The sequence below is a fragment of the Cryptomeria japonica genome, chromosome 8 (assembly GCF_030272615.1).
Source record: "Cryptomeria japonica chromosome 8, Sugi_1.0, whole genome shotgun sequence".
In the NCBI taxonomy this organism is placed as follows: domain Eukaryota; kingdom Viridiplantae; phylum Streptophyta; class Pinopsida; order Cupressales; family Cupressaceae; genus Cryptomeria; species Cryptomeria japonica.
In genome coordinates this window covers 84,375,938-84,402,529 of record NC_081412.1, presented here as the reverse complement: position 1 = coordinate 84,402,529, position 26,592 = coordinate 84,375,938, and the positions used below count along the sequence as shown (strand labels likewise).

The 26,592-nt window shown below is 34.0% G+C and overlaps 2 protein-coding genes across 2 annotated transcripts; both read left to right on the top strand.

The window, feature by feature from the left end:
• The first annotated feature begins 4,657 nt into the window (after positions 1 to 4,657).
• Positions 4,658 to 8,499, top strand: LOC131857532 (uncharacterized). The gene is made up of 4 exons (XM_059210197.1): positions 4,658 to 5,038; positions 5,141 to 5,522; positions 5,718 to 6,197; positions 7,991 to 8,499. The coding sequence occupies exons 1-4, from the start codon at positions 4,658 to 4,660 to the stop codon at positions 8,497 to 8,499; spliced, it is 1,752 nt and encodes a 583-aa protein (XP_059066180.1).
• A 449-nt stretch (positions 8,500 to 8,948) lies between these two features.
• LOC131038449 (uncharacterized) lies at positions 8,949 to 10,154 on the top strand. The gene has a single exon (XM_057970888.2). It carries the CDS (start codon positions 8,949 to 8,951, stop codon positions 10,152 to 10,154), a length of 1,206 nt encoding a protein of 401 aa, XP_057826871.2.
• Positions 10,155 to 26,592: the final 16,438 nt, after the last annotated feature.

The window sequence follows — 26,592 nt, the reverse complement described above, 5'->3', positions numbered from 1 at the left end:
CATGATGGATATTGAAGATATGCCCAAATATGTCAATAAGATGACAATAAGGAGATGAAATGGATGATAAGATTGAATTATATAAGGATTTTAAACAATGAATTATATGGGAGGAATGAAATTATAAAAAATATATGTCAAATAATGGGTGGGGTGTTCAAAGATTTGTGTAGGGGTGTATAAAAATGTTGGCAACATCAAATTTGACACTCACCTTCTTATCTTTATTTGCACCAACTTAGAAGAAGAAGAAGTTCTTTAAGAACATCTTTAAGAAAAACTCCTATAGAATTCTTGATTTGAAAGATTGAATCTATCATTCTCTTCATCTTTGTATATGAGTGGAAAAATTTAGTATTTCCATCCCCTTCTTATAGCCACAACTCATTGAATTTTAGATGCCAATATATTTGTTCTCTTTTTAAAACTTCTTTAAACTCCACTTGAAGATGGCATTGATGGTGGTACATGACTTACCATTAATCCCTTGTTGGATTATTTCTTCATTATTACTCTTCAATCGGGACCCTAAAATATGCTTTGTGAAAAAGATATTCTTAAACACTTAGGAATTATATTGTTTAATTTACTATTTGAGCAGTTTGAGGATTTTTCAGAGTTGAAACATTATTGATCTAAGAATACGTGTAGAACTCTACCACTAGGATCTAAGAAGGGGCAAAAAAGATATCTCCCTAAACCACATTTGTTCAAATTTGAAATAAGCCTTAGGTTTATCTTGTAAGGGAAAAAGAGATAGACTCAAATGTAAGGAAAAGTGATCAGACCCCAAGAAAGATAGTGCTTCTCACCATCCAAGGCCATATTGGGAAGACTAGATTGAACTAATGGAAAAATTGTCTAACCTTTTTGCAATGTGTAGGAAGTTTTTTCTTTTGTTGGTCAATGTCACATTTATATTCAAAGGCACGTAATTGTTGAGACCATTATTCATGCCAAAATCATTAAAATATTTCATTTTTTTTAGAGTCTTGACAGTTCCACTAGACTTATCTTTGAGACATAATATTGTATTGAAATCCCCACAAATAGTAAATGGAATATTCGAGTAGTTAGCCAAAACCAATGATATTAAATCCCAAACTAGTTTGTTACCCATTGTTGAGTTTTGCCAATAAACGTTAATCAAGTGTAAGTTAATATTATGGCAAATAACTTTTATCTCAATGTAGTTTTCTTTAGATGCAATATTTTTAACTTGAATTCTACTACCTGTCTAGGGTATAGGGAGACTCCCTAGGGCTCATAAAGATGCTTAAGTAGTAAAGTTCCATTTCTTCCATTTATTGAATGGATGCAAGATCTCAACTTTTGACAATTTAGTTTCCCGGAGTATTATAATGTTTGCCCCACTCATCTGAATATAGGATTCGATGAGACATATTTTGTTAGGGACATTGAGGCCCCTGGCATTCCATGTTAGAATTTTCATTGCTAGCACAAAGAGAAATACACTCATTGAGGTCTCAGTTTTTCCTCCAAATTGTTTGAATTCCTTCTTTGATCTCTTCTTTTATTATTTTGCTTGATTTCCTTTCTTTAGGCAACTTGCCAACTTTACCCTTATGTTTATTGGAAGAATAGTCTCCTTTTGCATTTGATGGAGTTTGGTGAATAGAGTCTTTCAAGGAGAATTCTGGGTCAAAAGGATGTAGGGACTCATGTTGTTTATGCCTGATCTTAAGATTCCAAGTCATTTGGTGAGTCCATAATTGGATTCACAAAATTATCTAAACATCCCTCTTCTTGGCCACACACTCCACTGACCCATTTGCCATGATCCAAGGTAGAAGAATCAGAAAAAGATATCATAGTTTGTAAATCTCCTAGATATCCATGGAGCTTTTCCAATAGAGCATGTGTTGATCTTAACATTTATATGTATTCTAAACTTCCATCTCTCTAGTAGCAAACTTGTGCTTGTGTGGATGAACCATAATAGCCATCAAATTACTTTGCTCCATCTCCGATTTTTCAAACAAGACTTAGTGAAAAATTTCCTCTATCAAAGTCCTTAAAAGCCTCTCATCTATGAGCTGGCTATACTTCCCAACCAAAATAGGAGTCTTCAATTTTGATAGAAAATAATTATCAAATTATCTTAAGAAGCTATCCATCTTGATGTGGTTGTGCATAGGAAATCAATGAGATTGAAAGTAGGGCACTATATATTTAGAGGTGTCTTATGCAGATACTAACATTTGATGGACAAAGGATTTATTTGAACCATCCAAAGAGATTGACAAATCATAATATGTTGAGATCTCTTAATAATTCCATCATTTAAAAACAAAAGCTTCAAATAGTTTTCATCAAGACATTTTTGTAAAATTTTCCATCATGTCCTAGAACTGACCAACAAGTTTAGAAGTCTTTTAATATTGCTAGTGGGGGTATATGGATTTCTATAAAGATAAAAAAAGTTGTGATTCCTGGATAGGAGGAGAAACAAGTTCATTTAAGGATGACCCTCTCACATCCCTAGCTAAAGAGCATGGTTATGCATTTGAAACTAGATCCTCACAAACCCTAATCCCTCCATAATATGAGGATAGACAATCTGTTGTCTCTCTCAATTTTCTAGCTAGGGAGCCTAGACATGCATCTGAAATTGGATCCTCAAAAACTCAAATCTCTACAAAAACTGAAGCTAGGAAATTTAATGTGAAGTGACATAAATTATTTGTATTCTTGTCTACTGTATTTGGGTCCTGAATAATAATTTTTTGAGACCAAATGCAAATTTTTTATTGGATTAATAAATATTTAGGGAAGGGTTTGCACAAAACAAGAAGAACACACACCAGAAGGGGGACATCTATATTCTTGAAGGGCTTGGGAGCATGTTTAAGAAAAATTCCCATCTAATTAGATAATAGTTGAATCAAATATGAATCCCTATATTCCAAATTGATAGAGGTTAGTGAAACCCAAAAAGGGGAGAAATTGATTAAAGTTGATTTAGGATTGACATTTGGTGTCCATACTTGAGTGTACAAGTGTAGAAAGCCTTTAAATAACCGAGATTTAGTTCTATGAATAAATCTCTAGTGGTTTGTCTAGGAAAAATAGAAATGTGGGATCATCCTACAAGTAGTAATTGTCCTAAGAAGATGCCCACCTGGTAACCTTGTTTAGGTTGTTTGGAGGGTCCCTAAAGCATCTAAAAATGAGGAAGAAGCCATTACCATTATCTATATAAAACACTCCCTTAGCCTTTGACTAGGAACCATGGACCCAAGTTAGTAAACTTGAGATGTCAGGTAATAAATTCAAGAAATTACCTATTAAAGCTCTACTTTGCAATTCTGAGTTTTGATAATGAGTAAATTCCTATAGGAGAGATACTTTTAGCACCCCATCTCCATTCACTTTGTCATTGCTAGGAGAACATTAACGCTCGTCATAAACCAGTGGCTCCTTCATCTTTTTGTAAACCCATATTCATAGGGTAAGCTTTGCCTTGAATTGTTGATGATCTTTACCCCATCGAGGGTTACTATGAACCTAGGGGTCATTGAATGCTTTGTAATATCCCTTTCTAAATATCCTATGATGAAGACTACCATGATCTGGAAAGGCCCCCAACAAAATCTTATTCATTGAGGAAAAGTAATTTTGTTTGAATGGGTCTCGACCAATTGGGATATTATTTGGGCTAGAAGCTCGGAAAAAAATATTTTGAGGGAGTACACCTAGAGGGACACCATTAGGGCTAATTGCGTGAAAATAGATTTGAAGTAGGATATTGTTTGGAAATAAAGTTAGGGGCTTGACATGAGGGCCAAATCTCAGACCATTGTTTTGATCTTTAAACCTTGCAGAGGAGAAGGTTTTCCAGTCATGAGCAACTCTGATAAATTGAAACTTGGCTGATAGAAACGATGTCAAAGCCTTGCAAGTGGGCGAAATCTATAACCATTGTTTTGATCTCTGAACATTGCATATGAAAAGTTTTTCTAGACATGAGTAGCTCCAGAATATTAAAACTTCACCATTAGAAACGATGCTAGAGGTCTGACATGTGGGCCATCTCTATAGCCATTACTTTGACCTTTGAACCCTTGAAGCAAAAAGATTTCTAACAATGAACAGACCTGGAATTTGAATTTTGGCCATTCAAGAACAACTACCATATGTAGAGCTCAAGTCGACCATTATGAAAAAAAAAATGTTTTAATTATTTGATGAGGATAATGCAATGCTAATGGCTCCTTTTTCTATTCAAGAAGTAAAAGAAGTTGTCTTTTCAATGTCTCCTGATAAGGCCCCTAGTCCGGATGGTTTTACTGCCCTTTTTTTTCAAAAATGCAGGTCATTTCTTGGGGAGGATCTTTGTCTTCTTTTAGAAGAGGCTAGGTGCAATAGGTCTATGCTAAGAGAGCTCAATACAACTTTGATTGCCCTCATTCCAAAAAGTGAGAATCCCAAATCTTTTGTGGATTTTTTCCTAATTGCTTTATGCAACACCTTATACAAAATTATTATTAAGGCTATTTCCTTAAGGCTCACTAAGATCATTCCTATAATTGTCTCGGGTGAACAAGGGGGTTTTGTCCTTGGTAGGGAAACGACAGAAGGGGCCATTGTGGACCATGAGATTCTGCATTCTATCTCTCAGTTGTTTATTCCGACTATGATTCTAAAGTTGGATATGATGAAGGCTTATGAGAGGGTAAGTTGGCAGGCGCAATTGCGTGTGCTTAATAAATTTGGGTTTGGAATTAAATGGGTCAAATGGATTAAGGCGTGTATTAGCACGGCTAGGTTCTCAGTAATTTTGAATGGTTCTCCATGTGGTTTTTTTGCCTCATCTAGAGGGCTCAGGCAAGGGGATCCATTGTCGCCTTTTTTGTTTATTATTTTGGCTGAAGCTCTTAGTAGAGCTATCTTACGTGCTAGGGAGAGTGGCACATGGAAGGGGATTTACATCCCTCATATGGCTGCGAGTCATACTTATTGCTTATTTGCAGATGATACATTGTTGTTTGGCAAAGCTACCATGGGGGAAGCTAAGGTCATTAATAAGATCATTATGGATTATTCTTTGTTCTCTGGATAGAAGGTCAATCAGGCCAAATCAAAAAAAAAAATTCTTAATATTTCCCCTCTGGTGCAGTCCAAATTGTCTCGCTTTTGGGGCTTCTCTGTTGGCCAGTTCCCTTGTAAGTATTTAGGGATTCTATTTTTTACTGGTTCAAAGAAGCATAATTTTTGGGAGTGCACCTCAGGGGCTATTTATTCAAGAATTCTTTCTTGGTCTCATAAGTGGTTAACTTTTTCTGGAAAAATTGTGCTTATTAGAGCTGTTCTAAATGTGATTCCTATCTATCTATTATCTATTTTAAAAGATCCTAAGAAGACTGTGGTTGCTCTACATTCAACTTTAAGGTCTTTTATATGGAATGATAATGTTAATAAGAAAGGTGGGATCCCTTTGTTGGCATGGGATAGGGTTTGTGCTCCTAGGGATAAAGGAGGTGCAAGGGTTAAGGATCTTGGTAAGTAAAATTTGGCCCTTGGTGCTAAATTAGTTTGGAAACTATATAAAAAACCCTTCTCTAAGTGGGCATCTATTTTGTCTGCAAAGTACCTGAAAAACTGTTTTAGGGAGGCTATCTTTATTGCTTTTTCACTACCTAAAGGGTCTGTAATATGGAATTTCATGGTTGAGTGCAGATCTGTCATTTTTCTAGGATTGTCCTGGCTTATTCATAATGGTCATAAGGCTAGGTTTTGGGATGAAGTATGGAATGGCTTCCCTGCACTCTCTAGCCTTAGGGATTGGTCGCCTCTTATGTCCATCCTTAAATCTTCCTGGGGTATTTTTGTGGCTGATTACTTTTTTGTGGATTCCTCGAGCCTCTTGCCTGTGGCAAGATGGAAATCAATTGATTCTCTTCCGATGGATCAAGATATTAAGTCCGCTTTTGTGGATGAGCTTAAGAAACATCCATTACTCTTTTCAGAGAAGGATGATGAACTTATTTGGACCTATTCAAAATCAGGGGAGTACTCGGTCAAAGAAGGATATAATGATTTGTCTTCAGATGTCAAGAGGGAGGATTTGCCATATAAGTTATTTTGGCATGCTACCTGTTTGCCCAAAGTGGGGGCGTTTGCTTGGCTGGCTGTTCAGGATATAATTCTTACTGGCATGAGATTGGATAGGTTGGGTATCACTATTGTTTTCCCTTGTGTTATGTGTGGTGGGTCCCTTGAATCAGTCGATCATCTCTTCCTTCATTGCCCCTTTGCTCATCATTGCTGGTACTGGCTATTTAATAAGTTAAAATGGAGTTCTGCTCTTGGTAGGGACCTCAGGTCTCACTTCATGAGTTGGCCTCTGTTATATCCATCTTCATTCTATGCTTGTCTTTGGTTAATTGCTCCTTCTGCTCTAATTTGGAAAATTTGGCTTGAGAGGAATAATAAGATTTTTAAGAAGCACTCTTCCCTTTGCAAGATGTGCTCTTCTATATTGAGAAATTGATTTTTGAGACTGTTTTGGCCTTAATTTACAAAGGTACTAGTCTGCACAATACTTTCACACCATGGGACAACTGGGTTACTAAACATTGGTCAGCTTTATAGTCGCTCCCTCTGAGTGGGGCAATTTCTAAACCACAACCTTGAATAAATAGAGCAAAGGTGATCTGTTTGCCTCCTCTAGCTTTGAAGTATAAATTGAACTTTGATGGAGCATGTCATGGTAACCCTGGCAAATCTGCCATTGGTATTGTGGTTTTTGATAACAAGGCTTGTATCATAAAAGCACAATGCCAGTGTATTGCTAGTTGGACTAACAATGTGGCCAAACTTCATGCCCTTTCCACGGGACTTGATCTTCTCCTTTCATTACATTTGTTGGATGTTGTTTTAGAAAGTGATTATCAGGTTGTTTTTTACGTGGTCACTAATCGCTCATCGCACTCCTGGCATCTAAAATATTGGTTGGACAAGATAATTGCTTAGCTTAAACTGTTCAATTCCTTCTCTATTGTCCATTGTTATAGGGAAGCTAATAAGGTGGCAGACTTCTTGGCCAATAAAGCATTAGATGAAGATATCCAATCTTTGGTTGATGTGGCTTCCAGTTCTTTACCACCTCATCCAGTTTAATCGATTCTAACATATTTGCAAAAACATGACCTTGTACCTTGATTGGTGATTATATTTAGGCATGTAGTTTAATGTGGTGTTGATGGCCTTTTTGGCCTTCATATCCTCATTACGTCTGCATTATTGTGTGTAATCTCAGTCTGGGTATGGGTCATTGTTTTTGTTGCAATTGGTTGGGACTTGTGGTGTGCGGGAGCATCTCATAATCATGCTCTACATAGTTTACACACTTCAAATCTGCCTCGTGCTTAACATTGTTGGCATGTGGTTTTTGTTTGTCCAAATCATGATGATTGCATGGGGTTTTTTATGCTGCTTTTTAATGATTGTACTTCTGTCCGGGTGGCTCGCTTATAGTTTTAATGATTCATTTCACTTCTTCTCTTACGGTGGCAGTTTTTGAGTTATTTTGTTTCATGTGGGGGATTTTGTTCATGTGGCTATCTTGATTTATTGTTTGTCATGTTTATGTCGATTTATGGCTATGAGTATCGTGCAAAAGTTGTTATCATTTTTTATGAAGGTGGTGGTCTATGCTTGCTTTTTTGCACGAATACCGTGGGTTTGCTTGAGATGATATTTGTTGTTGCGTCCTTTGGTGGCCGAGCTTGTTCTCTCATAATGGCATTTGCTCTCTTTATATTCCCATGTTCTCTCTTGGTTTTGCATTATCTTTTTATGGAGTCTGTGGGTTATTGCATTTTGATGCCTATCAAGCAGTATGACTTCCAAGACTCTCATGTTTTTGATGATGAAAAGCTTGGTCGTCTGTTTCAAGTTTATTCTCTGGATTTCTCTCTGTCTTTTCACAAGGTTTTGGGAAAATGATGGCTGGTGGAAAATGCAGGTTGTTTTCTTGCTGAGATTCCATCTCGGTTTCTCACTATTTGTATGGATGTGCTCCTGGATTATACTATAATCAGGGCACTTTTTGATGCATACTTTCATTCCTATTTCTACACTGCTGATGATTTGGATAGTGCATTGTCTTTCTATCATTTTGAATTTGGTAATTTTGAGTATGGTGGTTTCCTAACTTGTTCTCAATTATTATCTTCTGGCTGGCATGGGGAACTTCTTTCAATTATAAGACATGGCTTGATTTCTAACCTGTATGATGATACTTTGTTTGCCTTGGTAGCTCTATTAGATCATGTATTGCCAGATTGTTTGGTGGCAGCTGTAAATATATTTTCAAGTATTCACTTTCTCCTGGACTCGATGCACGCAGCAATGTCTTCGCCAACTTCAGTATTGCCTATTCAGATGGTGCCTCCTGCAGTTCTCATTGATGTTGATACCCCCCCTTCTTCTCCTCCGTTGGAAAGCACTAGTTCATGGTATTTGAATTCTTAAATACCGGTGCTCTTTAAACCAGGTTGTAAAAAATTATAATATTAATAAAATTTAGCAGTTTACCAATTTTATAAACAAAACAAAAAAAACTATCGAATTTAGATTAAAAATTATTAATATAATCATAAATAAAAAACTAATTAATATTATAAAATATTTTTTAAAAAAATAAAGTATCTTTTTAAATAAATAAAATAATTCTTAAATATAAAACAAACAAAAAAAAATTAAAATAAAAGAGCTTAGCAGTCTAATAAAAAACTATTATATAATGTATATTACAAATCAACGATATCACAAACAAATTTAATCCAATAACATATTATGAAACTAATAAAATTCAGCCCTGTCCCCTATCGGCGCACCCAATCAACATATTATTTATATGGCTTGGATATTAAAAAAAAACAAATCATATAATACAGGGCTGAATTGGGGTACGTATTTCCATGGCCAAGAATAGTGTTTTCCAGAAGAGTTCTGCAATGGAGGCTGTATGGTCTCAGTTACCCGACGAAGTAATAGAAAGCATTTTCAAGTGGTTTCCATCAGAATCACTTGCCAGGTTCCGTGTAGTGTGCAAGGAGTGGAACGACCTACTATCTAGTGAAGATTTCCTAACTTGGAGGAGGAAATTTTTCAAAGAGCATCCATGGCTCCTCGTTGTCAATGAACGATCAGATTGTTACCGTTTAAATGTGTCAACAAAAGAAGTGAAGCGTTTTCCTGTTAATCGTTCCGTATGGGCATCACTGGGAGGAATACTCCTCACAACTAACAATAGGTTAGACGATGAAGAATTATTTTTGTACAATCCGCTTACTAGAAAACAAACTGAAATTGTTCAGATGATGAAAGTTTGTCAAGTGGAATGTGCCATAGTATGCAATCCAGTATGTGAAAGTTTTGTCCAACTTCCTCGAAGTTGGAAAGTAAGCAAAGAGCATGGGATAACAGTGGGAGACATTTTGTGGAAGGGCGCTCGATATAAAGTAGTAGCAATGCGCAAGGAGTTCATAGAGGCTTATGACTCTGTAAAACAATCATGGGTAATCGTACAACAGGTTCCCAGACGAACTGCTACGAGTATAGTTTTCTTTAAAGGTTTATTTTTCTGTATCGTTGGCCACTTCGATATTCACGGTGAGTGTGGTGTTATGATTTTCAGCATTAAAGATGACTGCACATGCCACATGGTAAATATATTTTCGCCTATACCCCAAACTTCTCCTCCGTGGTTGGAGCCTTACATATTCGTATGTGGCTCACAATTTTTTCTCGTAAGGCAGGATTCAATTCGATTATATTTGTGGGAGTTAGAGTACGAAGATAATCTAAACACAAATACAAACCTCTCCTGGAAGGCGATTTCAGCGATGCCTCAAGAGGTTTTGGAGTTTGCCAATTTAGGCTTCGATCTCAAAAAACCAAGGAAACTATGTTCTACAGTAGGCTGGTTTAAATCCTTCGCAGCCGGGAGTTATATCTGCTTCGTAAGAGAAGGCAGTGGAAATGTAGTTTTCTTCAATACAGAAAGTAGATCATGGAGTTGCTTCTCAGTAGTTGATAATGTAGAGAAGTGTGCCAATGCTGACTATGCATATGGCTTTGAACCGAGGCCTGATATATCATTTCATGAAAAATGCTTTTATTAGTCTTTGATCATGAAATTGCCTTTCCGTGGGTGATTACTGATGTTTTCATAATAATTATTATACATTTTCATGCAAAAATCATCCAGAAGTTGGGAGATATTAGAGTAACAATATATATATATATATAGAAATTTAAGTATGCAAAATGTTAGATATATAATGTAATTGATGCTATTATCATTTAAGAACCAGTAATTGAGTATAAAAGATGGATAGAACATGTACTTATTATAGAGATGATAAATCAAAATATAAGAAATACATGTATTAGAAAATCTAACAAATTAATAACATAAAAGATACATAAAATTAAAAAACCTGTAAGCTATTAAACATGCAATGTATTTTATATAATATAAATCATAATAAAAAAATTATTAGAAAGAATGAAAATTTTGATAAGAATGATTCAAATTAAGAAAAATGTTGAAATTTTTTAAATTAATTTTTCCCCTTACAAACAACAACGACAATCACATGGATGATAGTCCAAAGGAAGTTGTGAGAGCCGAAGTCATATAGCAAACCGTTTAGTTTTGGAAACGTCAAATTCAAATGATGACCATTAAGTGGAAGAAAGGTCTTAGAGAAAACCAAGGACCTCCAGGAAGAACACTAGAGCATCCCTCATAGGAATCAAAGGAGAATAATAGGAAGCATTTCGTGAAAACCTTCATAATTATCAAGCCTGAATCATTACTTCTCTGAAATGCCCAACTATCGATAAAAACAATGAATTTGAAATGTTGATGCAAAAAATTACACACAATCAAACCAAAAGCATTAACTACTAACAATGAACTTGTTTTGCATCCAAGAAATCTCCCAATGAGAGAATACTATAAAAAGAAGTTTTGATAACCAAAAAATCAAGAAGAAATATGGTAGGGTGTTGCAACAAGTGGAGACCCTAAAAGAACAACCCTCAGAGACACAGAAGGGAGGATGCAAACACTTAGCAACCTCCCATCTTAGTGTTGGGAATATGAAGCCCAACAGTCAAATGGTTGTTTGTCTTCCCCGGAAGACTCTTCATTTCATATGTGAGATGTCTTTATAAATGATTGAGTGCAGTCATGTATGTACTGTCAAATTGATATTGGTTAATAAGAATTCTCTCTTCTTTCTGGTGGATGTAGCCACTTAGAGGTGAACCACGTTAAATGTCGTTTTATGCGTTGTTATGTTTTCGTTTCTAGTTTGTTTTCTCTATTTTATTGTTGATTGTCATGTTTTTATGCTCGGTTTAAAACAAACAATTAGTGGTGAACCACGTTAAACTTCGTTTTATGTGTTGTTATGTTTTTGTTTCTAGTTTATTTTCTCTATTTTATTGTTGATTGTCATGTTTTTATACTCGGTCTAAAACTAGCAATTGGTATCAGAGCCATGGTTGGCTTGAGCAGAGATGGGATCCGATTGGATAGTTGATCTTGGATATGGGTACCCTTACTTTGTGTTTCATCCCGGAGTTGGGTGCTATTATGTTATTGACAAACAGGCTGAAGTTTTAGATAATGAGGCCGAATCAGATATTGTTGGGAATATGAAGCCCAATTGTCACATGGTTGTTTGTCTTCTCCTGAAGACTCTTCATTTCATATCAGGGATGTCTATATAAATGATTGAGTGCAGTCATGTATGTACTGTAGAATTGATATTAGTTAATAAGAATTCTCCCTGCTTTCTGATAGACGTAGCCACTTAGTGGCGAACCACGTTAAACTTCGTGTTATGCGTTGTTATGTTTTTGATTTTGTTTTGTTTTCTCTATTTTATTGTTGATTGTCATGTTTTTCTACTCAGTTTAAAACTAACAATTAGAACCAAGGAAAGGTATAAAGACAACTTCACACTTCCCAACAACAGCAGACGAAACAAACATACTAACATCTGAATGATTTGTCTCCACCTTGTAAATAACCACACTTAGGTTTCTCATGAGATAAGATAGGAACCCATATTTTAATTTATGTCCCTGTTCGTCCCTAACAATGGCATCCTGATTATTAACAAAAATAGACCCCTAAACCAATAAAGGAGGAGATGTCGCATGAGGGGAAAGGAAACCCCAACGCAACCCAAATTAAGAGGAGGGGGCAACGTCCAACAAGGAAAGAATAGGGATAGAAGAAGAACCAAGGTACCTTTCTTCAATGAGAATATCCAGTAGTAGCCTGTCATTAGATTAACTCCACAAAACCTCCCTATCCATATCACCGTCAAGCCTAACACCGAAAACGTCTTCCCTTGTAAATGAAAAGAATTCCCCTCAATAAACACTCAGTCCTCAAGTGTAACACAAACCCCATCACCACATGTAGATACTCTGAAATAAAAGCCTAAGTATGACCTAAGCCCGTAGCACTACTTGCTTGCCCTAATCGGAGAAACTCCTAAGCCTCTACAAGAGGTGGTGATAGAAAATATCATAACCTAATCCCTCCACAACCAATGCAGGAACATCCATTAGTGTCTGTGTCATCACCATCACTGTCTGCATCTTCTGGACTCACCAATCCCTCGTCCCCTACCCCAATAGCAGTTGCAGGTATGACAATTAAATTAGTACTTTAAGCAGATTTGACAAGTCACATTGCCACAACAAATAAATAAATATTCACTGCTATTGTAGCATTGTGATTTATGCTTTATCATGAATTTGAATGGTTTATAATCAAAACTCATCACTAGTTAGTAGAAATATCTTCTTCGAACTCTTTGGTACTTTTTGCAACAAGAAAGGTGACTGATTGAATAAAAACAATTCAATCTTAGAAATGGATATCAAAATTGACACTTTATCGTTTTATTCTTTCAAAGTATTTTTCATATGTTTTGTCATTTTATTTACTTATTTAATTATATTATTTTATATATTTTCAATTTCTCTGACTTTTTATTTGTTTACATATTTTATCCTACTCATTTTTATACTCTTTAATCTATTTCTATATCTTTCAATTTAGACAACATTATATAATTCCAAATAATAGTTACATGTCAAATCCCTTAGGAAACTTCATTTGTATTATTGAAATTATTTCACATTCTCATCTCTCTTATTCATTGAACTTTCTTATAATAAGGATTATTTTCCTCCAAATATTATAGATTATGTTATTGTGTAATGCCTTTTATATGCCCTCAAAATTATTCTGCTTTAACATTTGTTTCCTTTCAATCCTTCATTTGTCTCAACTATAATGCATATTCCTCCAATTACTTTCATTTACTATTTGCAAATGTGTTCTTGGAATCCTATTCACTTACTTATTAAATGTAAAATTTTCTTGCACTAATGTCATATCTTAATTTTATATCCATTCTTTTGGTAAGAATTTAACTTTTTTTCCAAAACATTTCTTACTACTTCTATTTATTGTTTCATTTTTATATTCACCTTGTTGCTTAATTTAATTTCAAATTAACCAACAAAATCGGTAAATATATCAAAAATATACTTCTTATAAATCCATGTAATCTAATTGTCTCTTTTAGAAAAAAATCAAAACATATTTACAATATCATTAGTTGTCTTCAAATAATATGTTATATGAATCTTTTAATAAAATGACCACAAAAATATTAAATCAAGTACTACATAACTATAAAAATACATATAATATTATTTACAACTTTTAATAACTCTCACTTTATTTGTATTAATTTTTAACACCAAAATTCCTACCTAATCTACCAATCTACCAATGTGCTTATGTTTGAGAAAATTTTCTCTCAATGAAACTTTAATTGTTTCGTTCATGGAGAAATTTGAACAATAAACGATTCCAAACATCAAATCCAATTATAATACAAATCTACTATCTTAGATTTCAAATAGAAAACCGTCTAGTTTGTGATCCCTCTGCCTTATATCATAAACTAATTTTGAAAGCTATTCCTAAAGAAAATTTATCTTATCATCCATGAAAACACCAATATAGCAAAATCATAGAAAAATATTTCCAAATTTAATTAAGCCAACATGTTTCCATCTAGTGGCTTCTATTATTTTAGTCTACTCTAGCCAAAATCTGAACCTTAATTCATTTCAAATATGTTATTTCTATTTTTCATTATAACATAGATATATCACTCTAACATACTAATAATTTGATTTTAAATTAAAGAAGAAAAAATGTTAATCGTCTTTTTTTTTTTAATAATTATGATTTTCTTGGTCATGGTGCATGTTGTCACATGCCTACTCGGATGCTAATCCTTCATAGAATTGAGATATGACCCCTCTTCCTTTACACTTAAGTGTATAATTTCAAGTTCTATAATAAATATAAATTTATTACCATATTTTATAATGTACCTATATTTTTTATTCATCATGTACTTAATTTTTTATAACATTAATCATTGCCATCATTCTCAATATCATTTTTCTTATCATTATCCTATTTTTATTTCATTAATTATTCACCTCCTTGCATCTCAATATTTTACATTTAAGAATCTCCCCAATTTAATTCTTTTGTTTCACTACTCTCATTATTTTATTATCCTTTCAAAACTTATTCTCCTTACAAAACACAAGGTGAGTTTTATTAACCCACCTTGTCTATTAATAGTGCATCACTAATCCACATTCTCATATGGTCTCCTTGTAATGAGCAAGGGGTCCATAGCACTATTTATATATATATATTTTGAAATTATATCACCTCTTATTATCACATCACTATATCAAAGATGGTTAAAATTTAAATACCTAAAATACATACATCTACTACCACATTTAACATACTAAATCTATCCAATATATTTATATTCAAATATTTATTTAATATACATGTGTGTTAAAATCTTTTATACATTAATAATAGACCCTTAATATTTAGTAAAACAATCTAACATTTATTTCAACATTAATTTGATAAATTATCTTTATATATCTAAATTTAATAAACAAATTTTATGAAATTCATAAGTTCCTACCTAAATTGAATAACTCAATTTTTCTACTAATTTCTACTACTCCACCAACATTGTCAAATATAATAAATAAATACACAATATTTCTTTGATTCCTCCAAAATCCCCCTTGCCATCAAGTTAATAAATAAAATATAATAGGTCAATTAATTAATCATTTATATATTTTTTACTATTTTATTATAAATAAATAGATTAAACCATTCATTTAAGTTCAAGTGCACAAGGATCCATAAATATCCTTTCCAATTCCTATTTTCATTAAGATTTGATTAAATATTTACACTTGTCTATTCTAAATATATGCCATTATCTTGTCATCTTCTCATTCTTCCATGTTAAGCCAACAACCTATGTAATTTTTTTCATGTGGTACTCTATTCTATTATCTTGCCATCTTCTCATTCTTCCATATTAACCCAACAACCTATGTAATTTTTTTTATGTGGTAATAAATTCGTTCTTTATCTATCTTTACATTTATTGCCTTTTCTATTAGAGGTTCATGCTATTTATAGGGTATAATTCTTGTTTTATATTTGTTTCTTATTGTTAGCCCCTAAATTTTATTATCAAAAAGTTCTATACATGATTATAGGTTATTCAAATTGATGTATTTATCAAATTTAATTCCAATAAAATGTTTCACTTTATTAAATCCATCAACATAAATTCAAGTTTATGTTGGCAAAATAAATATTCCACTCAATGCGTCAATAATTTTATTTGACATGTTATTTATATGTCTCAACATAAATAGAATTGTATAAAAATATGCAACCCTACATAATCTCTCATTTAGTTTACCTTGACTATGCTATAAGATGAAACATATGAAACACAACCAATTTTCATTTCTTTAATGCTTTAATCATGACATAATCTTTCTTATAATAACTCTTTTTATTATATAGTTTTAATCTACTCTAGTTGAATAAATAATAGGTTATTATCCTCCCAACTTGGCTTAATAATAGTAGATTGTGTTACATTTTATAAAACAATCAACCCTAAATAAATTATCAAAAATTGACTCTACTTACAAAGTTTATTTTGTAACCTTACAAATTATCATTTTAAAATCTTTAGGTCTCTAAATATTTCACCTTAATTTTATTTTTTTATATATTAAATATAAGAGAGTATTACAAGAGAAAAGATAGCTAAGATACGGAGAGATCGAGAAGTATCAAGAGTCATGAAGGGGATGCAACCCCAATAGCATCAAAACATATTACATAAAAAAAATTGAGATGATAAATCTATGTCATAGCCTAATCACAGAGAAGATTTTGATTATCTTCCTTGATCGAAGCAACCCAGCCAAGCTGGTCATCCATCTAGCTTTGTCTCACTCACAAATTTTGTCAACGAGATAGCTTCAGGTATGTAATCCGGTATGCGTGGGACAACAACTACAATAGGTGCTACTAGTATAGTGGTTACCTACATCTCCTTTTGAGCTCTAGGACTACCATAAAGTTGGCAAGTCCAGTCTCAAAAGAACTCCTTTCTTTTGAGATTCTGTGCCAACTGTACCCATGGGATATTTCATTTGTGTACATTCTTACTTGGCCATCTCCAAGTAGCTGCTCGAAATTTTTATTGGATATCCTCATGACCAACGTGACCTGCGAGGAAACATTATAAAAGATGAGTCTTTAGGAGACTCGGTAAGGATTCTTTCAATACCATTGAAAATTTTATTATTCCTATATTTCTAGAGTGGTCATAATATAGAAAAAGAGAGCACTGACTAGAAGACATTACTACTCTTTGATAGCCCACACACATAACCAATAACATGACTGAAATACTAAATACTGTCTAGAATTCCTTTGCAAATAAACAACAAAAAAATATGTGATTCATAGTCTTTGGAACCCTGGAGCAAGAGAAGATATTAGGACCACCATCTGAGACATAAATAGGTAATTTGTGTAGAAGAAGGGCCTAGGTGAAGTATTTGTGATTAGCTTCAATAGGCAAAGTTCTTTAACCGAACTTTCCCCCATCAACAAAGTCTCATCCATGAATTGTTGGTGAGAATGGGTAGAGGCTTGAGAAGAGGGATGTAAGCCCAAAAGATTATCTTTTCTAACTTCCCTTTGGATAATTTTACTAAGAGCTTCACTCATCAAAATGAAAAGGAAAGGAGATAAAGGATCCCCCTATCTAATGCCCCTCGACGTAGAGAAGAAATCAAAGGCAACACCATTGATCAAGACTGAAAATTTGGGAGTGGACACCCATTGATCAATAATTTGGATGAAGTTATCTCTAAATCCAAACGCCCTAGGATTCTGAGAAGAAAACTCCAATTGAATATATCAAAAGCTTTCAGCAAATCCAATTTCAAAAAAAAAACCAGGTATTTTATTGATAGATAAGGAGTGAATGTTCTCATGCACCACAATTATGGAATCCAAAATCTACCTCCCAGGAACAAACCCATTTTGGTGTTTTGAGATTAAAGAGGGGAGGTATTTCTTAAGCCTGAGGATCGGGATCTTGGTGAAAATTATATATATATAATTGCATAGACTAATAGGTCTAAAATGTTGAAAAGAATAGGCATCAGGTTTCTTAGGAATGAGGATAAAGAAGGTGGCATTCAACTCCTCCAGAAGAGAGCGAGACCCAAAACACTCTTGCACTATGATGACCACATTATAGCCTAAAATCTGCCAAAAGATTTGAAAGAATAATAGAGGGAAACCATCAGGGCCAGGGACTTTGTTACCTTCAAAAGAGAAGATCGTATTGCGAACTTCATTATGAGTGGGGATTCTAGTTAGCTCCATGTTCATATCCTAAGAGACAATGTTGGGAACTTCTTGCAAGATCTCATCTTGGGCCAAATCATTAAGAGGGTCATCAACTGATAAGATATTAGTGAAGTAAATGATGGCTTCCTAGAAAATCTCTTCATGCTTATCAATCAATCTCTGGCCAACCTGAATTTTACTGATTCTATTAGCAGCCCTATGCTTGAGGGTCATCATATGAAAAAACTTAGTATTTTTGTCACTAGTTTTAAGCCATAAGGCTCTAGATCTCTGCTTCCAGAATTCCTCCTCGTTGGAAATAATATCATGCAGTTTAGTTAAAATCTCAATTTCTTTGTTTGAGACGTCATTATCAAACCTGAAATCTTGGATATACTTTTGAACCTCCTCAAGATCCTACTCGAGCTTATCTTTAGTTTTGAAAATATTACCAAAAGAGGACTTGTTCCAACATTGAATATTGGACTTGACATTGGATAACTTCTTGGAAATACGAAACATGGTCGTACCCTGGATAACAATATTCCACCACTCCATAATTTTTTCATAGATGTCAGGGGCCATCAACCACATTCTCTTAAATCTGAAGGGGTATTCCTTTCTTCTAGACAACGGAATCACCGAAAGACAAATCGGGAAATGATCAGATCCTAATCAGGTCAAGGCATTGAGTTTACAAGAAGCATTTTGTATCCAATCAGGAAAGACAAGGCCCCTATCTAACTTAACCTATATGAGGTCCTCCCCACTGTGTCTATTAGACCAAGTGAATTTAGCCCCTATAAGATCCAGGTCCAACAGGCTCAAATAATTAATCATATCAGCCAAGTCTTGTCTATTGTCAATAGAAATAGGCATGCCCCTAGATTTCTCCAAGTTTGAGAGAGGGGTGTTGAAATTGCCCAAAAGTATCCATTTCTCATCAGGGAAAAGTGATATAGCGTTACAAATGGAAGACTAGAGAACTTTCCTATCAGTTCTCCCATTAGGAGCATAGATGTTGGAAATAATCCAGGAGGATCCATCTTTAAGATTATATAATCTAGTAGCAATGTGATTAGGAGAAGAGAGAACCACCTTACCACATAACAGTCTTGGATTCCAAAGAGTGGCGATACCGCCAGAAGCACCATCCGTATCAACACAATGAACACCACAATCTTCAAAAATTGCCAATTTCATCTTTTCCACTTTACAACCAGGCATTTTAGTCTCTTGAACAAGGCAAATATTTGGCTTATGATCCCTAACCAAGTTGGATAGCAGATCATGATTATGGGGATGATTCAATCCCCTTATATTCGACAAAATAATTTTCATTTAGCAAGAGAGGGGGATCCCATTCCCATTTCTAGTAATATTCTCTAGGCTTCATCCGCAATGGAAGCTCGACTCTGCCTATCTCTACTAACTACATTAGGTGGCCTCCCCACCCCCTGTGAATTTGACCCACAGTCTGCTTTTTGTCTATTTCTGGTTGAAACCCCCCAAAGACCGAGGAAGATTGGCTAATAGAGGAATTCCTTCTTTTTTGGGGGGGTTTGACTTTAATAAAATGATAGGAGTCCTTGTAATGCCCTGCCAGAAACCCTAAAGGAAAAACATCACAATCTATGCAACTATGGGTGAAATAATTTATTTTTTTATTTTTTTTAAAGAACAAGTGCGTAATTATAACCATTGCACGCCTAATAACACAGTGGAAGTCTAACTCAAGATTCCCTAAGGGTCACCAACGAAGATTACTTCGTAAATTATATTAACACCATGGAAAAACCTATTGTTCAACTTTATAGGAAAATTAAATGTTTAAGATAAAAATTCCACAATGAAAGAATTCAAAGTACTCCAAAGCAATCATTTAATATATACAAAAGAATTAAGTAACTGAAATAACATGCATTCCAATAATTTCTTTTTTTTACAATATCCATAAAGACATGTTTACAAAAATACCATAAATTACAACGTTACAAAGAAATCAAGGTTACATAAAGGTTTGATACAATGACCTCAAGGTTTCAATTGAACAATGATCATGAACATGAGCTGGTATATGAACCACAAATCAAGAACACCAACGAAGCCCTTCCTCACCTGAAGATACATTCCAGAACATCCGATGGGAAGTGGCACTACCACTCAACCATGTGATCCCGAAATGGAACCACCCCACCATGCTAGGAGATAGTAGAAAACCCTCAAACAAGAAAAATAAGACAAGTACGAAAGAAATACATGACTCCACAAACATTCATGTGACTCAACTCACAAACACTAGTGACTCTAAGGAGAAAGTGTCATCGCATAGCTTATGATGGATACCATGGTACAACCTCCTAGGTCCCGGCTCTCTATCTTGGTAACCTCTCCTGGCTTCCGGCTCCAACTAAGTCTCATGCAGACCCTACCAATCCTTTCATGAAGACAAGGTGGTTAGTTTGCCATTCCAGGCCTTCTCGTAGCATTATGAGCCCTTTACAAGCACTACACCTATGCACGAGGCACATTATCTTAATTAATGTTTATTTCACCCATATCAATTTTTAGGTTATCACTTTTTAACTAACTTCCGATGGGTTATCCTATTATCAACTTTGGGCATGACCCCCGCTCGAAAGCCACTCTCTCTCATAGGACACTACAGGAATAGTCTCTCTACGAGAACTCTATGGTGAAATAGACAACCATACCTAATCCTAACAAACCACAGGTGAAGGATACACAATTTACTAACCAAAGGTTGACCATTTGGATAAAACACACAATGGCTCACATTCATAAAGTTATACCTTGACACCTGACCAAGGAAACATAATAACATAGGAAACAACAATAATGCAAACAAGAATTGGAATTTAAACTTGATAGAAAACACCATTTACACATGATCCTAACACAGGCAATCTTTCCTTAAAATAGTCAAAATGTATAAACAAATTGAAAATAAAGGCTTCCAGAAAATAAGAATCACAACTATATTAATACACTATTTAATAAGTCATAAACCTAATGTTTCAACAATAAGCCATTACTCCCCAAACTCTCCTAGAGAAGCGACTAATAATTCTTAATACCTAGGTTCTGAACGCAAGTATAAATTTCTATATAATAAAAAAGTGTGCAATAAGTTCTTAAACAAAATTTCACTACTATAGCTATAGTGTAATTACACTTAATATTCTATTATTTTCCATTAACTAACCCTACCAATCCTTTTATGAAGACAAGGTGGTTAGTTTTCCATTCCAGGCCTTCTTGTAGCATTATGAGCCCTGTACGAGCACTACACCTATGCACGAGGCACATTATCTTAATTAATGTTTATTTCACCCATATCAATTTTTAGGTTATCACTTTTTAACTAACTTTCGACGGGTTATCCTGTCATCCACTTTGGGCACAGCCCCCACTCGAAAGCCACTTTTTCTCATAGGACACTACAGGAATAGTCTCTCTACGAGAACTCTATGGTGAAATAGACAACCATACCTAATCCTGACAAACCACAGGTGAAGGATACATGATTTACTAACCAAAGGTTGACCATTTGGACAAAACACACAATGGCTCACATTCATAAAGTTATACCTCGACACCTGACCAAGGAAACATAATAACATAGGACACAATGATAATGCAAACAAAAATTGGAATTTAAACTTGACAGAAAACACCACTTACACATGATCCTAACACAAGCAATCTTTCCTTAAAACAGTCAAAATGCATAAACAACTTGCAAATAAAGACTTCCAGAAAATAAGAATCACAACTATATTAATACACTATTTAATAAGTCATAAACCTAATGTTTCAACAATAAGCCATCACTCCCCAAACTCTCCTAGAGAAGTGACTAATAATTCTTAATACCTAGGTTCTGAACGCAAGCATAAATTTCTATATAATAAAAAAGTATGCAATATGTTCTCAAACAAAATTTCACTACTGTAGCTATAATGTAATTACACTTAATATTCTATTATTTTCCATTAACTAACCCAAACAATAAATGATACTTCACCATAACTATAACATAAGCCAGATTATAATCATTACTTATAACAAAGACTTTGTAAATAATAATAATCCAAAACTAAAATACAAATTACACCCTTCCTTAAATAATAAACAAAATCAAATGAAACCCTGACCTCTTTGCAAGCTTGAATCTGATTTGTGAAACTTCTGACGATCTTCCACCAATTAGCTCTATGCCTTGCTTGTCAATCTCAAACTTGCTATTCTCGAACTTGCTATTCTCCAACTTGCTATTCTCCTATTTCATTCTCTATTCCTTCTTTGCATCTCCATCCCCCTTCTCTTCCCACTCAATGGTTATATATAGTATAGCTGTCTACCCACTTTCCTACTTTCGGGCTATCTCTACTAGAGGTGGATTGATTCCAAGTGACACCACTCAAGATCTAATTACAAAACATAATAGTCCTAATCATAATTGAACACCTATGTGTTCACCATGTAAAGTTCTTCATTAACCATTTCATGACACCACACTACTAAAGTGGTTAAGTCCATATTTATAGTTTATCCATGTGGCTTTTAACTCCAAGACTAAGTTGACTTTACTAAAAATAAATTCCTAAAAATAAGCAAATTAAATAACTATCTAATACACGTTGATAATGGTGGATATGAGTGGGTTTATGTGGGTTGGTAAACCACATTATTCTCCAAGTTACTCCCTACATTACCTCCTAACCCTTCATTAATTCCTTTCACCACATACCTTAATGAGCAAGGTTGCATGTTAATCGGTGCCTCAACCATATTTGCTTGTTGACGTGGGGTATGCATATTGCAAAGGGAGGAGGGGCACATATAATAAAAAGGGAGGAGGGTGGTCGGTGGTAATACCGACCCCTCCCTTTATTAAGGGGGGTGGCCGATATTACTATTGGCCACCCTAGCTATTAGTTTAAAAAACTTTATTAAAACTAAACCCCCACCCTATTTATTTAATTTGTTTTATTTTTTATATTATATATATATTTAATTTATTTTAATTTCCACTTTTTTTTAATTATATATTTTTAATATATAGTTAATGAACCTTTCACTAATATATATTTTTAAACATTAATCATTATTTAACAAATTATATATATATATATATATATGTAAATATATATTTCGGTTTTTCATTAAAGTAATATTTATAATTTTTTTAAAAATATATTTTTATATATCATAATTACATATTTATATATTTGTATATGATCGATTCATACATGTATATGGTCGATTCATATACATATATATAATACGTACATATATATTTATTCTCAAATGATTACATAGACATATACAAAATTCATGAAATAATCATATTTCACAATAATTGTTTATATATATATATATATACAATCTATTTCACAGTTATTTAACTACCAAATATATTTAACTTGTATCAATATAACAAAATGATTAATTAAAAATCTATCATTCTATATATATATGGTACGTTATATTATAAACTCTAATTTATTCAACTTCCAAATAATCCTATTAAGATAATCAACATAATTGAACATGACTCCTAATTACCTACACGTATATTTATATGTATATGTTTGAGTCCGAATCTCCATATAAAATACATATAACTATAGTATAATTTGAAAACCAAACATCGAACATAGTTTCGATAATTCACCTACTTCTACATGAAGGACGTTAAATCCTAGCATCACTATTTAATTCTCATTATAAAAAAAATTTCACCCTTCATAGACAAATAAAACATAACATGCAATAATTAAAATCACTTAAACACGCAAACTGAGCAAACATCAAGCGATTTCTCATAAAAGGTCAATCAATAAAATACGAAGGTCAATGACTTATAGGATGACTAACTGATGACACTCACCCGAGTGTAACTGAACAAAATAGGGTCAACTACTATCTCCTCCACTTCCATCAGAAAATATAAGGCATGCTCAGACCTGTGAAGCCAAGTGGAGATGATACCCCATACCTACCCGATACTTGTACCTGCAATTATCCTGCATCACTGAACCACTTATGCAAATATGCAATATAGAACACACGACATACACACCGATGAAGGAGAATCGCGACATTCCCTGTCTCACCGAAATGAGTGAAGGAATATTGTCCCCTTGCATCCAATACACTTGCAGACACACAACATATAATTCCACATTGCATAGATAAAGTAAAGTGTCAGTACATAGCAATAATCCATAAAGTGCTATAAACCACAAGTACTAAAATACTGCAATTAAATTATGCATTCCATATCCAGATAAAACATGAAATAATGTCATATAAGTCTAAATAATAAAACATGGTAATGTATCCATTGAAAACAACCAAAATAAAATATGAGTTCCATGAGTTAAAATGAATAGGGGTACTACAGTCCTCTTGGGATGATTCCAGTGTGAGAGAAACCTGGGGTTTTGCCTTGACAGAGTTACCCATTTCAATGACCAGTTGAATGGGAATATCTGGGATAGTCCTGTTAGCATTTAAAGTATTCCCTTCTTCACAAGGAGCATTCACAATAGGGGATTCCCAAACATTCTCCTCCAAGAACAGAGGGTTAGGAGTAGGGACCACAGGTACATTTGAAGTAAAACTTGCTCCAGGCATGACCCCATCTTCCACAATTAGGGGAGGGATAGAGGGATCAATAGATCCATTTGAATCATTGCACAATCCTTCTAAAGGCAGATCAGAGGGCAAGGCATCCCTCTTCTCTAAGATCGGCATATCATTCTTTCTCCATACCTTCTTTGGCTTGGACGGAAACTGCCTAGCCTAATGACCCACTTTTTTACAGTGGAAACACACAAAAGGGATGGATTCATACTCCACTTTCTGCACCCATCTACCCAACTTAGAAAAAAGATCAATCTCGAATGGGAGGTTGGTAGATTGTTTGGCATTGACACACAATCTGGCATAAACAAGGTGTCTTTTAGCTATAGTCATTGGGTCAACTGAAATTAGCTCTCCAAAACATGCTACAATTCCCACAAAAATATCTTATCCCTAGAACTCCATGGGTAAACCTAGCAATTTGAACCAGATTGGGACTTCATTAAATTCCCAATCTTTGGGATTAAATCTTGGTTCCCACTTTTTGAGGGCCAGCGAGGCTTGGCTCAACATCCAAGGACCACCCAGCAAAACAGATTGAATATCTTCCTCACAAGCGAATGAAAAAGAGAAGAAACCACCAACCATAGCAACAACATCAATTTGACCCTTATCCTTCCATTTTCTAGACACCTAGGCTCTAACAACCTCAATGTTGGGATGTGGTCCAACAAACTTACCCACCAAGACTAAGTTCATTTAAGCTATATTTTGATCCACAATACAGTCTAGGATAGAGATGGAGCAGGCACCAGACTCTAGGTCAACTTTATGTGGAATTGGTGAAATGGCCTTACCCTTAAGATTAGACCCAAATAATGAAGCCCATTTCTTATTACACTTCACAAACAGAATCTTAAAAAAAACCTCTGCATTATTGGGGCCCTCAATACCACCAGATTTGTCAGAGATGACTGATTTACCATTCTCTATATTCTGCAGGGTACCACCATCCCATGTATCGTTTGAGGCCCCATCCATGGGATCAGGATCTGATTTGGAAGAGGGACGAGTCACGGGGGAAACCCTTGGACCCGCATCACCTGCGAAACCTACACTAGGGCCATTCAAATTCAAACTTGAAAGAACTGAAACTCTCGCTCCCACTCTTGCTCCCACTGCTGCCATTTTTTTCTCAAAAATTAAGTTATTTTTTTCTATTGTTGTTTTGATAGATACATGCTAATTGTACTAGTATTCACTTCTATCATCTTAATTTTCAAACTGCACACTTGTAAATTTTGGTTCACTTGCATTGAGTATTTATGTAGAAAAATGGTAGTTCTGAGGAAATGTTTTAGGAGCTTGTATAATGATTAAATATAATAATTCTATTTTAACCAAACCCTTTTGATTGGTTTTAACAAGAAAATAAATTGTCAAGGCAAAAATCCTATCTTCAACATTGATGTTCTATATGTATATATACATCATATAGGAATTTAAATTTATATCTTTTTTCATTTTATATCTCTTTTCACTATGATGATTGGTATTTCAGGATATACTACTTTAGTGCTAAGTTGATGGATGATAGAAAAATATTTCAATTTAGTGTTCTTATATTGAATTAAAATTGAAAAGACTAATATAATTATTTTTAAAGGGCTTTGTTAATAATAATCCAAGGATGTAATCTTAAGTGAAAGCACTCAAAATATTAACATTAGAAAATAAAAAATATTCCTCATATGAATAGAACTATAATTTTATTGATAATTTGAATTATATCAATGCATTACAGTGCATGGAGAAAAAATAATGAAACACTATGACAAACATCATAAATATATTCTTCAAACAATATATTATAAGCTGATATGTAATAAAATTCTTCATATTTTGATTATTATTAATATGCTACAAAAGTTAAAATGTTTTATCAGCTCAAAAAAGACATGGTAATCCACCACTATGCTTAAATTCAAGAATTATTTATTTGACATAGCAAAAAAAATATGAATACATAAGTAATTTTCTTTAAAAAAATATATAAATTAAATATTCTAGCCATTTCAATTGAAAAACCATAAAAATATGAAATAGTG

Coding starts and splice junctions, on each gene's coding strand:
- LOC131857532 (XM_059210197.1), top strand. CDS start 4,658: ATGATTCTAAAGTTGGATATGATGAAGGCTTATGAGAGGGTAAGTTGG. Junction 5,039..5,140: donor CTACCATGGGGGAAGCTAAG/GTCATTAATAAG, acceptor CCTCTGGTGCAG/TCCAAATTGTCTCGCTTTTG. Junction 5,523..5,717: donor TGCAAGGGTTAAGGATCTTG/GTAAGTAAAATT, acceptor TCATTTTTCTAG/GATTGTCCTGGCTTATTCAT.
- LOC131038449 (XM_057970888.2), top strand. CDS start 8,949: ATGGCCAAGAATAGTGTTTTCCAGAAGAGTTCTGCAATGGAGGCTGTA.